General features: G+C 51.1%; 1 protein-coding gene across 5 annotated transcripts in view; it reads left to right on the top strand.

Annotated features, from left to right (window-relative positions):
* CTIF (cap binding complex dependent translation initiation factor) overlaps positions 1–15146 on the top strand; it is a 279914-nt gene that overhangs the window by 100561 nt on the left and 164207 nt on the right. For all 5 annotated transcript variants that reach the window (XM_080821450.1, XM_080821446.1, XM_080821448.1 and 2 more), the window contains exons 4-6: positions 4604–4677; positions 5860–5964; positions 11637–11712. In XM_080821450.1, the coding sequence (XP_080677576.1) occupies positions 4604–4677; positions 5860–5964; positions 11637–11712 (255 nt within the window). The remainder of the gene's footprint in view (positions 1–4603; positions 4678–5859; positions 5965–11636; positions 11713–15146) is intronic.

The raw sequence follows: 15146 nt of genomic DNA, 5'->3' as shown, positions 1-15146 counted from the left end.
ACAGAGATCACAAGTAGGCAGAGAGGCAGGCAGGCAGAGAGGGGGCAGTAGGCTCCCTGCGGAGCAGAGCCCGATGCGGGGGTCGATCCCAGGGCCCTGAGATCATGACCTGAGCCGAAGGCAGAGGCTTTAACCCACTGAGCCACCCAGGTGCCCCAAGATTTAACATTTTTATAAGGGAACCATTGACAAGCAATGGTCCCCTTAGGCTGAATTTGTAGGTACCATCCGTTGGGTATTTAAAGCATCAGGGATCAGGGAAAGAGACTTTGTGTGCTACTCTGAAGGACAGTGAACTTCGCTCTGGGTGAGGTCTCAGACACATACTTCAGAAGCAGAATTTATTTGTTTATTTGATTTTGTTGTTGTTGTTTTTTGACCTTTGCATTTGAAATGCTCTACTACCCACGGGGGATGGCTAGGTCAATAGAGCGTGTGACTCTTGATCTCAGGGTCACGAGTTCAAGCCCCATGTTGGGCATACAGCCTACTTAAAAAAAAAAAAAAATGTGAAATGCGCCTGGATTATGAGGTTTGAGGCCTGGAAAGGGTGTTGTGGACATGCCAGATAACATCTCAGGAGGCCTGGGAGCTGTCTCCTTGTGGGGGTTGATTGTGTGTCTCTCTAGCCATGTGCAATTTCAGAGTTGCATTTGAAGCAAGCCAGACACCAGGAGTTGGGATGGGGAGGATGATGAAACAACTCAAGAAGGGAGGGGGAGGGGTGATCTGGAACATTAGCAGTCAGCTGATTGGAAGACTGTAAATGATGTTGTAATTGATTAGCGATGTCTGCCACTGGTGGGAAAGGGCTTGGCAGCAGCGCGCGTGCCAGAAGAAACCCATCTGGAGCACGCAGCATTGTACTCTCAGAGACCACTTTACTTAAATATAAAGACTCTCAAGACCAGACTTCACTGAGGTCACAAGGCAAGGTCACTGTGGCAGGAGGAAAACACAAGCTTGGGGAAGACGGCGGAAGTTTATTGAAGTGAAAGTCAGACACGTTGTAGGCAGTGAGCAAAGAGCCATGAGGGTCCAGTGAGGTGCCTGCCAGCCAGGGTCTCTGATCTAGAGCAGGAGAGGGGTCTCTACAGGCAGATGGAGTGAGAACTGCCACAGGCGAGCTCTGCTGCCACACCTCACCTGCGTGGGTGGTACATTCAGGACAGAGCATGGTGACTGCAGTTTGGGGGGTCAGATGAGCTTCCTGGAGGAGGCCAGCTTTGAAGGAGATGGGCAGGCAAGGAGCAAAATGGAGTTGGTAGGACACTATGAGTAATGAAAGGGATCGTGGGACCACGGGACTGGACAGGTGTGGATAGGAAGGACCCAGGTGCACAGAGCTGCCGTCTAGCACCATATGGAGAGGCTTATGGCCCTGAGTAGATGTGGTTGATTCACAAGAGGATTGTGCTGCAGTGGAAAGAGAAGGAGCTCTCAGGGCACGGGGAGGGAGGAGAAAGCTTTGTCACTTAGAACCTAGGGCTTCTGGCTGGTGATGCCACCGAGAGAGGCCAGTCCTGATTTTACTGATGAGGTCTGAGGTCATGCCCACTCCCCTTTGTTCCCTCAGCCACCCCCCCCCCATTTACTGCTCTCCCTTTTCCCCACAGCCCCTCATTGTCTCCTGCCAGTGTCTGCGAGGGGCCGAGCACTTGGGCCCCTCTGCTGGGAGGCTGGGCTACTCAACCTCTCCACTGGCCAGTGTGTTGTGTTCCCTCTCCTTTTGATTGATCAAAGGCTGAAATGCACCTGCAAACCGCTTGCTCTCCCTGGAAACTAGGTTGGTTTCCACGTGAGGAGCCAGGGAGTCAGGCATGCTGAGTTCAGTACAGTAAGGGAGGAGAACGTGCTTACCAGCTCTGGCCAATGTGAAGTAAATGAGAAGAATCCAAAACAAACCCCCCCCCCCATCATGGGCCTTCTCTGTCAAGATGCTGGTGTGTGCAGTCACTGGGAGAGGTGGGGGTGGGGTCACCGAGCCCACTTCAGGTTCTTTTCTAGTCCACGGGGGCTTTGTTCAGCAGGCTCTGGGGTGATGTTGGCTGTGGTCTGCAGGGGAGTGGCCACCGGGGAAAATAGCACGTGGGACTTTTCAGGGGCTGGCCCCTGGGGGGGGGGGGCGGTTGTTGGGAGTCAGAAACCAGCCCGAGCCGGCCTGGGTCTGGGCTTGTCTACCCAGGCTGCTGTGTTTGTAGGCTTTGGGAAACCCTAGGCCTCAGGTGTTGGGTATGGCTGTGAGGACAGGAGAAGGTCACAGGGTTGGGGCAGGGACAACTGGTGACTGCGGGAGGAAGGGACATGACTGACCACCCTCACAAAGGGAGTTTGTAGACAGATGGATGGTTGATTGCCATATTAGTTTGCTAGGGCTGCTTGATTTTATATTTCTGATCCCCAAACTGGGTCGACCTAGTGAAAGGTATTGTAATCCCACAGTTCTGGAGTCCAGAAATCTGAAATCAGGGAGTTGGCAAAGCCATGATCCCTGTGAAGGCACCAAGGAAGGATCTGGTCCAGGCCTCTCTCCCAGCTCCCAATGGTTCCTCGGCTTGTGGCAGCATAACTCCAGTTTCTCCATGGCGTCCTCCCTCTGTGTGTGTCTGTCTCTGTGTCCAAATTTCCTCTTTTTATAATGAGACCAGGCATACTGCATTAGGGCCCACCCGTGTGATGTCATCTTAACTAATTCCATCTGCAACCACCCTATTCCCAAATAGAGTTACATTCTGAGGTACTGGGGGTTAGAACTTCAACATACGAATTGGAGAGGGCCACCATGCAACCCCAACGGTCACTGAGGAGCACTTGTGGGGCCTCTAGGAAGTCCTGGCCAGAACAGAGTGGGTCATGTTGGAGATCACCAACTCACCTAGGCCTTGGGACCCCTGGACACTCTCCTGGCTGCTGTGCTCCACAGAGCCCCTAAAGTTATCTAGAATACCCTGTGTGTCCTGCTGTTTCTACTCGCCAACCCCTTTGCCAGGATGACTCTGTCCCTGCTTTTCCCTCTGCTTGCATGACCCTCATGAATACTTGCATCCCCTGTTCAAGGGGAGTCCCCAGGAAACTTGCCTGTGCTACTGTGGCCCCTTGAATCAGTGTACATATCACACTGTCTTATAATTTTTTATTACATGTGTGTCATCACACACCATTCTTTGCAGTCAGGGCCTGTGACTTTTCCACTTCTGTGTCTCCAGTGTCTGGCCAGGCCTAGCCTCATGGCAAGGTCTCAAAAGAAGCTTGTCCAGAGTTGGAGCTAAAGGACCTAAGATGTGGCAGGTTTGAGGAGAGATCGGTCATAAAGACAGGGGATGCTACTAGGAATCTAACCAGGAGATCCTAAAACACATGGAAAATGTGCACATATCACATGTGTACGGTTCAGTGGGTTTTCACAAGCTGAACACATTTATGTAACCAGCACTTAGATTAAGAAACAGAGCATTACCAGCTCCCCCATGGCCCCCACCCCACCCCTGGCTTCTATCTAAAGTCTATCTCCTCAGGTTAGTTAATTTGCCTATCCTTGAACTTGATATAAATTAAGTCATAGAGTTGGTACTTTTTTGTGTCTGGGTTCTTTTGTTCTACTTTGTGTTTTGGGGGATTGACTTCTACTGTTGTATGTTGCTCTAATTTGTTCATTCTCCCTACCAATGTAATATTCCAGTATGTGAATATACCACAGTTTATGTGTCTGGTCAACTTCCAGTAAGCATGGATGTATTATGCATAGGGCTGTTCTGTACCTCTGTGCTTCACGCTGCTGGGGAACATCTGTGCACATTTCACTTGTGTTTGTATCTGGGTGTGACTTCTGGGTCATGAGGCGTGCATACTCCCAGTTGTACTGGAGGTGGAATTATTGATGATGAGAGTGGACTGTAGGGGTAATGAGGGATGGATGACATCAGGAGTGAAGGCAAGTTGCCAGAGAACTTGAAGAGATCGTTAGCCAAGGGGCAGAGAAGCCAAATTGTAGAGACTGGATGGAATAAAGTGCTTTCTGTCTATGGGATAGATCATGTAGGGGACATTGAAGGACAAAGACTGGAGGGGGGTGATTTAGAGAATTTAATCGCTGGTATATGTAACCTTGGTCAATGGGGGCCTCTCTGTGCTGCCTGGTTTTGGGAAATGGGGGCTTAACCCTAGAGGAAGTCAGCCCCTCAACATGGACCTGCCACCGTGTCTGGCTTTGCAGAATCTCCATGCCTGGGAAGAAGCCACTGCTATCAGGCTGGCGATGGTGGCAGCAGCTCATTAGTGTGGCAGCATTGAGTAAAGAGTGATGGACTGAGGGCAGCAGAGACCCACACTATTTCTATACCTGCCTGCGCAGTTGTCAGACACCATCGAAGTGAGGGCCTATGCCTGGGGGGACACCAGGGGTCCTTGTGACTCTTACTGGGCTCACCAGCCAGGATGTTCACTCTAGTGGCTCTTTCAAGCCCACAGGCTGCCCAGAATGACCAACCGACGGGGGAGAGGGAAGTCGTCTGCAGCCCTCTCTGTGAATGGGCCTTTGCCCACTTGTTCTCAGTGTCCTCAACTAGGAAATGACGCCACCCTTTTTATCCCCCGTCTTTTCCAGAATGGCAGCAAAGACAACTCTCTGGACATGCTGGGCACGGATATCTGGGCAGCCAACACCTTTGATTCCTTCAGGTAAGCTCCCCTTCCTCTTGTCTGTGGCATATGCCTCTGGCTCGGACGCCAGCTTCTTGTCCTTAAAGAAGCCCCGTGGGGTCTTTGGAAGTTGAGTAAATGTTGAGCGTTCACTGATCAAGAAGTAGAGAGAAACAAAGAGGGGGCGAAGTAGAAAGGATGAGACCGCTGAGGAAGGAGGTCAGAGAGAGAGAATGGAGATGGAAGGAAGGCAAATGAGGGGAAAGGAGGATCCAAGGGAAAGAGAGAAAAAGAAGGAAAGGAAGGGTTGAGGGGGAAGAGAAGACAGATGCTAATAGTTCAACCACAGGGAAGAGGGAGAGAAGGCAGAGGGGTGGACTGGTGGTTGGAAGAGCTAAGGAAAATGGCACGTAGCAGACGATGGGGGCTATGGCTGCAGGGAGGTCCAGAGGAGGGAAGGGTTTTCAGTAGTTCGGACTCTGGAAGGTTCCTGATAGACCAGGTTGGAAGAACAGGTATTGGCCAGGGCTACCTCAGTCTGTGAGGATGGAGCCCCTGAAAGCTTTGCTAATGGGTACCTACTCTATGTTCATTCCCCTGGGGAGGGATGGCTTCGGATGCTTGTTACCCTTCAGCTCCACTCTGCCGCCGGCTTGGAGCTGGCCAACGCTGGGCGTGCTTCAGGCCTATCCCTGGCTCAGACTCCAGTTTGCACAGAATGGAAGCACCATGGTCTCCTGGGACTGGGGCTGGCGGCACCTGGCCTCCTGGCACTTGCCTTACCTCCTCAGAGCTGCCTTGCTGCCATTTTGAGCTTCCATCAGAAGCTTCTGGTTTTGGCCTCCTTTCTCTGCAGCCTTCCTCAAATGTAGGTGTGAGAGCCAACTCTGCAGTGTTTTAGGGGGACCGCCGTAGGATAGGCCGCAGACCGACACTTGTGTTTTACCGGCACGCATTATGGCATAGAGGGGTTGAAGAGAGGTGAGGACTTGGCACGTAGCCTCCTACCCCCGTGTCTGTGAGCAGAGCTGACACCACAGGCTCCATTCTGAGTGAGGGGTCTCTGTCGACCCTCCCCTTGGCTGGTGGATGCCCTCCCCGTCCTGCCCACCTCTTTGTGAGGACACTCCCTGCCAGGCTTGTGCCTACTTGTCTGGTGCCCATCAGTAACTGGGCTGGTTGCCCCCTTACCTCCCTTCCTTACCTTTTCTCATCCTCCAGTGGTGCCACCTGGGACCTGCAGCCCGAAAAGCTAGACTTCACCCAGTTCCACCGGAAGCTGAGACATACGCCCAAGCAGCCCCTGCCGCATATCGACCGGGAAGGGTAAGCAGTGACCAAGGGCTCTTACACAGGGGTGGGAGGGCTTGCGGCCATCCGGGGGTCGACAGGGGCCTTTCCCTGGGTGGGCAGACAGACATCTCTGCTGCACTGGGGACACACAGGTGGCTGATGTCCAGAGAGGCTCTCCGCCTAGAACCGCAGACTCACTGGCCTCTCTCTGGAATCCCTCCACCCTTCCCTGTCCAGCCTCCTCCACCCGCACCGCCCACTCCTCTTCCTGACCACCGCGGCTCTGCTTGTCTGCGATCGAGTGCAGTGGATTGCACATTTGATCGGGGCCACTGGGAGACTTGTTAAAACAGCCAGAGCATCCTGAACTCTGATTCGGGAGGTCTGGGGTGGGGCCCGAGAATGTGCATTCCTAACAGGTTCCCAGGGGATGCTGGTGCCGCTGGACCAGGGACCCCACTTTGAGAACCACTGGTAGTATTTGTTTTTATACCAAGTTGTCCCATCCTCTGCTTTTTTCATATATCACTGTTGCCTTCTTCTCTTAATGATACGTCTGGGCCTGGGCTGACCTCAGGACAGCAATGTGACTGACACAGGGGAATAAGACAGATGGTTGTTGTTTTTTTTTTGCCCTTTCTTTTTTAAAAAAATAATTGTTATTCATTTAGAATTGCCATAACAACCCATTCACCATTTTAAAGTGTCCAGTTTCATTTCGTTTCGTATTTTCATAATACGGGGTAACTACCACCTCTCAGTAGTTTCAGAACTTTTTCAACACCCCAGAATAGAATCAAATCCGCTAAGCAGTTACGCCCCAGCCCTCTCTTACCCCTGGTGACCACCAGTGTGCTTTCTGGTTCTGTGAATTTACCTCTTCTAGAAGTTTCTAGAAATGGGATCATATGAGGTCTTTGCACTCTGGCTTCTTTCCCTCACCATAATTTTTTGAGGTTCATCCACATTATGTAGCATCTATCAACCCCTTGTTCCTTTTTGTGGCTGTGTAATATTCCACCCGTGGCTCTGTCCCTGTTTGTCCATTCATCTGCTAATGGGGATTTGGGTTCTTTCCACGCCCTGGCTGTTGTGAATGATTTGGTCATGAACCTTTGTGTCCAAGTATTTGTTTCAGTCCCTGTTTTCAGTTCTTTTGGGTCTGGGCCTGGGGATGAAATTGCTGAGTCACGTGGTCCAGTTGTGCCACCAATTCTGTCACGTGTGTGTTTTTTCCCCAACATCACCAAGCAGTTTTCTGATACCAGCTGAGTGTCCCATGATTTGGCTCAATTCTAACCCCATCTACCTGGAAACACCATCAGACCCCACAGGCTGAGGTGGAGAGCTCAGTCCTACACACTGTCCCTTTCCCCCATTGCAGATGCCAGTCAAAAGGCCAGGCTGTCACCTGTGCTTCAGATCTCTGACTCTAGGTTGGGGGTTCCAGGACCCCCCTCCCTGGCTTCTATGGATTTGCTGGGGTGTGGGAGGCACGGGAGTTGGGAAAACACTACTCACTAGATGACTGGTCGATATAAAGTCATATAACTCAGGAACAGCCAGATGGAGGAGATGCATAGGAGAGGGATGGGGAAAGCTGCTAAGCTTCGTGCCCTGTCCAGAGTGCCAGTCTCCCAGAATCCCTGAGTGAGCTCCTCCCCGAGGCCCTCCAAAGCCTGTCCTTTTGGGCTTTTTTGGAGACTTCATTACACACTCATGACTGATCGAATCACTGGCCATTGGCCATTGATTCCACCTCCGGCCCCTCTCCCCTCCCTGGAAGTCAGAGTTAGGACTGGAAATTCTAACCCTCCCATCACAAAGTTAGGTCCCCTGTCACACAGGCCCCTCCCTTAGGTTCCCTAAGTGTTTTTGCCAGAGTCGCCACATTAACATAACGAAAGACATCATTATCTCTGTTTTGGCTTAAGGAATTCCAAGGATTTTAGGAGATCTGTACCAGGACTGGGGAAAAAGACCAAATATATCTTCTATAAATCATAAGACCACACGTAGTAATTCCATGTTTTAAGTTTTTGAGGAACTGCCAAACGATTTTCCACTGAGGCTGAATATTTTCCCACCAGCAATAAGCAGGGCTTCTGATTTTTCCACATCTTTGCCAACACTGGTTGTTCTCCTCTTTTTTTTTTTTTTTATTATACTGATGACTTTTACTTTTCCTTCCAATCCCTTCCTGTCCACTTCCGGCTCCTGTCACTGCAGATCTGAACATAACTGAGATTATTGGTTATGTTAAACGTAACTGCCTCTCACCTGCTCCCCACCCCACCCTAGTAGGCATCCCTTCTCTGGCCACTCCGGTCTCACCAGGGTCATGAGCAACAGCCTGGGGAGGGAGATGCTCTTGTCCCTATTCCAGAGAGGAGAGAAACGAGCTCAGAGAGGCAGACTAACTTGCCCAAGTAGAGAGACATGATTTAAGGCCTTCTGATGCCATCCAGTGCCCAGGTCACCACACCAGAGTATCTGCAAAGCAGCTTAAGCCCCTTAAAATTCCATGCAAACTCATGTGCTTGTGGAAATTTTTCTGGGGAGAGACCCATCACTTGCCTGTACTCTCCCAGGGGACCCCAGGCTCTCACCATGGCTCATTTTTCCATTGTCTCCCCTGTGTGGGTTCCATCAGAACTCCCTAGAGCATTTTTGCTTGGGTAGAGAGGAGAGGTGGCCTTCAGCATGGAGGTGCCCTATTAGAATGGGATAGAGCAGAGGTGACACCCGGGCCCCCCAGGTTTGAGGGGCGGGCGGGGATCCTGTGTGTAACATCCGGTGTCCACCTTGTGGGTAAGGCAGGAACTGTGTCACCCTTAGTGGCCAGCCATTCTGGGGACGGACACCACATGCCCAGCCACTGCAGCATCCCTCAGAAGCAGGGGACCAAGGTTGGTTGCCAAGGCTTCCCGCAGACCATGTTTCCATGGAGGGACAGAAATCAGAGAAGACTGTTGCCTTGGAAACCCTGTTGGCAGCAGTGACTCAGCTGGTCTGTGGCAACCTCCTGCCCTCCGAACCTGCAGTCCCTCCGGGGAGTTCCGAACCCCAGACAGGATGGGTCTAGGGGGACAGCAGCCCTCCTTGCACAAGGTCCCCTTCTGCCCCCAGGGGCCGCTGAAGTGAGGTTGAAAGACCGCGCCTGTGCTGAGCTAAGCTGGTGTCTAGTGTGTGCTTGGAGCCTGGGGCAGTTGGGAGTCCAGAGGTGGGGGGTGGCACGCGTGACCTGGGGGAGAGGGTGTCAGCCATTGCAGTCAGCCAATGGTCCCCAGCTTCCTCCCTCGCACTGCCATGCTGTGTATGAAATACAGAGGCAAGCCATCGGTACCTTCACCAGCCAGCCTGTAGTGAGAAGGTAGCCAGATGTTTCCAGACCTCTTTCCGCCTCCCTGTCTGCTTGCAGCCCAGGGCATCAGGAGGCTGGGGTCGGGGAGACGTGCCCCTCACACCTTCCTTACACCCCTCCCACCCCAGCTCCACCTCCCAGAACCAAGCTGTCCTTCAGGCCCCAGCCCTCTTTTTTTTTTTTTTTAAAGATTTTATTTATTTATTTGACAGACAGAGATCACAAGTAGTAGGCAGAGAAGCAGGCAGAGAGAGAGGAGGAAGCAGGCTCCCCGCTGAGCAGAGAGCCCGATGCGGGACTCGATTCCAGGACCCTGAGATCATGGCCTGAGCCGAAGACAGAGGCTTTAACCCACTGAGACACCCAGGCGCCCAGGCCCCAGCCCTCTTAGCACCATCTTGCCCCCTTACCCACCCCCTCCCCCGCCACACTCCGCTGGCAGGAACACTGACATCCCATACTTTGGCTTAGCTCCAGACCACTGCCTTGCCACCCTCTTCCCAGGACATTCTCCTGCACTCTCAGCTTGGCCAGCTCAGGACCTGTCTCCCTCTGTCTGCCCCAGACCATTCTGGATGCCTCTGGATGGTCTGGGCAACATTCCTCGTGGTTCCCGTGCTGCCCTCTGTTGCCCTGAGAGGCCCAGTCTATGCACTGTTTACACTGGGGCCCAACCCGAGCCGGAGCCCACACAGAAACACTTGTTGAACGAGGGGCGTAGATCATGTCCTCCTACCCTCTTCCACCCAAGCCTTTCTGGGATATGCAGCCACTGGACTCCTCTGTCTGTAAGGCTTTCAAGATGCTTATCACATGCTGCCGCCTACTGGTGATCGGGCTCACTGCCCTGTCAGATGAGTTGAGGATTTGTTTCCCAAGAGCTGTGAGTTGTGGAGGGCAGGAACTACACCAGATTTCTTTTCCATGACTCCAGGGGAAGTTGACAGGGCCAGAAACACAACAGATGCTCAGTAAATATTGAACAAATACATGCTCTGAAATTTGAGAGTTGCGTTAATTCTGCAGCTGGAAAATTCTGTGGCTATCACACCGGGCGGACCTCACGGTGCCTGGGTCCCTAATAGTAACAGTGAGAGCAGTGGTCACTAATCCGTCCTGGGCACCGTTCCAAGTGTTCGCCTCACGTCATTTAAAACTCACCCAGCCTACGGAGGCGGGAGTATTATTATCCTCACTTCGACAGATTGCGGGAACTAGGAGGCACAGAGAAGTGAGTAACTTGCGTGGGCTGAGGTCAGCTCCAGAGTCTAGGCTCTTAATCAGTCTCCGTGCTGACGCTCTTCCCCCGGCAGCAGCTAAGACAGTGGCAGTGAAATAGTAGCAAAATGGTAATAGTAGGAATAGTAGTAAGGTAGTTGTAAATCATATTAGTACTAGGAGTAGTAGCCCTAGTGGGAATAATGTATTTATCGTATTTATCTTATTAGAATTTGATGTAATTATTGCCCATAGTTACCATAATAATATGCGTACCATTGAATATGGTATATAAATACAGATGTGTGTATATGGGGGCGTACGGGTGTGCACGTACGTGAGTACCAGGCATGTTTCTAAGCGCTTAGATACATGAACTGATTTAATCTTCCTGCCACTACTCTTGATCCCCAGAACTTCCGGAGAGGTTAAGTGAGTCACATAGGATCACCCAGTTAGTAAGGGATGCAGCTGGGGTTCCAGCCTGGCAGTCCGGTCCCAGAGTCTTTCAATCGCAGGAGACGTGGGTGATGAATAGCGAATCGAGGCCAATGTCTATGGCCTGATGGTAGGGCTGCCTGCAGAGGGCATGAAGACAAACCATCAGCATCTGAGAGGGGTTGCTGGATTGGCCCAGAGGCAGGCCAAGGAAGGAGAAATCCCTGTTGCGGGCCTGTGTGGCCTCAAGAAAGTTGCTTAGTCTTTCTGTTTATTCGTTGTCCCTCTGGTATAATGGGGGAGATGATGGGCTTTTGCAGGAGCTGTGACAGGTTTGGGGGTATTCGTCAGCAAGGAACTTAGCATCTTTGCCTGGAAGGATCAAAGGGAGCTCTGGGACCTCTGTTAACCTCCCCGTTGAGTGTCACATTAGTGCTCCCTGCCCCTGGACTCATCCCAGCACTCCCACCTGTACAACATCCTCCATTCTCGAGGCAGAGCCCATGTTGCCAGGCCTGGGGAAGGAGGGCACGCTTCTCCAGGGCTGTTTCCTCAGGACGGGACTGACCAATCCTGCAGGCCTTCGGGAGGCAGGGCCAGGTGTCTGCTCTTTCTGCTTGCTGGGCCGGGATAGGATGCATAAACCTGCCAACTTTTCAGTGCCTTTCTGTCTTTTCTGGTCTAGGTGTGGAAAAGGGAAGCTAGAAGACGGGGACAGCATCAACCTGAACGACATCGAGAAGGTTCTTCCAGCCTGGCAGGTAGGTCCAGGAGCAGAGTCTCCAACCCCTCCAGCCAGGTCCTGATCCTCGGTCTGGGCAGAGCCTACATGTTCTTTTGGCCCCTTGTTCCAGCAAGGTGGAACTGGGTGTCCCTGCAGCAGTAGGTGGACAGGGGTGGGTGCCCGCCGACAGCCAGGCTGTCCCATGGTGATGCGTGTGGTAACACACTCTTGGCTGTGCTGTAGGCGTCAGTGGCAGGCCTGAGAGCCCCCAGAGGTGAAACGGGGCCGTGCTCTGGCAACTCGAAGCACTTGGAAATTTTTTGTCCCTTGACCTGAAGTCTCTGCAGGCGAGGCATCCTGCGGTGTGTTCTAGTGGGACTGCTGGGACTGCTGGGATTTCCAGCGTGGTCGGGGCTATTTTTAGGCTTTTGAAAAGCGGAGTTGTCCTGCCAGCCTCCAGGTGTCCTCTGTGTTTGCTGATTTTATCATCGATTGGGCTCCTTTCCCTGAATTAAGCCAGGCTCTGGGACAATAGGATCCACTCAGCAAAGAGCAGATCTGAGTTCTCTAGATGTTTCTGGTGCAGAAATAGTAGGAATCTGCATCTGGCCATGGCACTGGGACCTGCCACAGCCCAGTGAGAACCAGTCTCCAAGGTGACTGAGCCCACCCCGCCAGTTGATATGCCACCACACTCACCACATCCCGCTTTCCTTCCCACCTGAATCTCATGCCACTTCACCTTCACCCATTCTCTCCCTGCTCCCTTTGTGCTTGTCCCATTTTGTGGGTTCAGTGTTCCTGCCTCAAGCCCATTAATGGGAGATGATCAAATACCCAGTCAAGGTCTCAGCAATCTGAAGAGGATGGGCCTTGAGCTGGTTTTTTCTTTGTCTCTTCCACTTGGCGTTTATTGTCTTTCTTAGATCTATTCATCAAATTTGGATAAACTTCAGCCACCATCTCCTCCCACTGCTGGGATTCCAATGATACGTCTGCTGTGCTTCTTCCTATTTTCCCACGGCTCCTCAACTCTGCTAATTTTTTTTTTAAGTCTTTCCTCTCTGTGTGCTTCGTTTTGGATAGTTCCCATTGCTGTGTCTTCAGGTTCATTAGTCTTTTTTTGCAAAGCCTAACCTACCATTAATACCGTCTAGGATATTATTCATTTCGGATATTGTGTTGTTCATGTCTAGAAGTTCCATTTAGATCTTTTTTTCTCTGCCTTCCCTGTCTCTCTTCTTCATGCCTGTGCTTTCCCCAATCTTCTCGAGCATAAGAAATATAGTTATAGTAACTGTTTTAAGGTTCTTCTCTACTACTTCTGCCATCCATGTCATTTTAGTGTCTGTTTGTATTCATTGATTTTTCTCCTGGAAATAGTTTTGTGTGCATCCTGGTGATTTTAGATTAGTTGCCAGGTATTAGGAATTTTACATTGTTGGGTGCTGGATTTTTGTTGGTATTCATTTATGCATCCAGGGGATTGTTCTGGAACACAGTAAAGTTACTTCAGAAGAGTTTGATCTTTTCAAGGCTTGTTTTTAAAGCCTTGTTAGGTGGAAGGCCTTTACTCTACGATACCTCTTACTCCACTACTGAATCAATACCCTTCTGAGATTGCTTCCCAATGGAAGTGTTTCTACCTCATCCACTGGGAACACAGACTGTTTCTAGCCCTGTGTGATCTCAGGGGATTGTTCTGTCCATTCCTTTTAGGAAGCCTTCTACTGGCTCTGGAAGTTTCCATACACACATGCATAAATTAGTGCTTAGCCAGAGACACGATGGTCTGCAGATTTCTGGATTTCTCTTCTCTAGTGCTCTGCCTTGCAAATTCTAGTTGCCTCAGACTCCCTGAATTTTGAACTATGTTCCCATAACTCACTGAGACCCCTTGGCTCTGTGTAGACTGCTCCCCCTGTGTTGCAGTCTAGAAATTCTCTTCCAGGCACCAGACTGGAGCACACATAGGGCTCACCTCATTACAAAGGGACATGTGTGACCTTCTGGTGGAGAAACCTGCCAGAGTCTAATTTGACCATATGACTGAGGTTAACATCATTAGCAATGGGATGGGTAGTCACCGTGTGCTGTGTGGTGTGCTGCACGGAAAGCACCCAACAGCATTTCTGAGGGGTCTCCTGCTAAGAAAGCATGGCCTGAGTCTGATCATAAGGAAACAAATGTAAGGACCATTCCCTTGAACCGCTTATATATGAAAGACAGGAAAAGACTGAGGAATCTTCCAGGTCGGAGGTCCCTAAAGAGGCAGACTGAAAGCCATGTGTGTTCTTTGCTGAGATTCTGGACCGGGAGACTTTATCAGACAGTTGGAGAATGTGAATGGTGATCGGGGTTGGGGTGGGGGCAGTAGTGATGCCTGGGTGTCGGTGTCGACCTGAAGGGCTAGATGACGGCTATATAGCCAAGTGCCCTTGTTTCTGAGAAATACACAGTAGAGGATTTGAGGGATATGGGACTTCCGGTCTGCAGCTTGTCCTCAAATGTTTAGAGAAAGAAAAAATAATAGGTAAGTAGATACACAGATGAACTGAAGACCAAATGGTGAGCTTTAACAGTCAGGGACTCTCAGTGAGGAGCATAGGGAAGTTCTTTGTATTGTCCTTACAACTTTGCTGTAAGTTTGGGGGAAAAAAAGAATCCATATCTTCAGCCATGGTGTGTAGGTCAATGGCATGGAGTATCCCAGTGCACAGAGCATCCTCTGGGCTGGATCTGTATTCAATTATCACCGCTAATATAAAGCTAGCTTTGGTGCAAAAGATTAAAGGGTAAAGTACTCAGAAATTACTATTTTATTGCTCTGTTCCTAAATGCCTACAGCATTCATGGTTGATAGAAAAAATTGTTTGAGAGACACATATCCAGGTGAGAATCCACATTCCTCTGCCCTAGGTGAGGTGTTGACTCTTTGGTGGCCTTTGAGCCAGAAGCGGGGGACATCCTGGCCAGGAAGGTAACTGGTATGACCTCTTTCTCCTATTTGATGCCTGTCTCCTAGCTCCCTGGAGCAGAGTGGAGGGGCTTTCATTTATGTTTGAAGGGCAGGAAGAGCTGTGCCCCTGGCTGGGGGAGGCAGCAGAGCTCGGGAGTTAAGGGCTTGGCATCTGGACCCCAGACATAGACTTCATGGCATCCTGGCCCTGCCACTGACTAAGCCAAGGAACTGGGCTAATTACTTATCCTTGTTCTGCCTCAGTTTCCTCCTGTGTAAAATGAAGATAATGGCAGTCTCTACTTCAGAGGGGCTTTGGCAAAGATTGAGTACCGAGTTCATGTGCAGCATTGAGAACAGTGCCTGGTGCTCCCTCCCAGGGTGGGCTCCCCTGGCCTGGTTCGGAGGCAGGAGAGGGAGCAGTTCCCTGTGTCCCACCCTGGGCACTTTTCCTAAGTGACCTCCCAGGCAGCGCAGAAAGATTGCACTAGAAGTCAGGAGAATCAAGCTGC

This window comes from Martes martes, assembly GCF_963455335.1.
Source record: "Martes martes genome assembly, chromosome: 13".
NCBI lineage: Eukaryota > Metazoa > Chordata > Mammalia > Carnivora > Mustelidae > Martes > Martes martes.
This window is presented reverse-complemented; position numbering and strand designations above follow the sequence as displayed.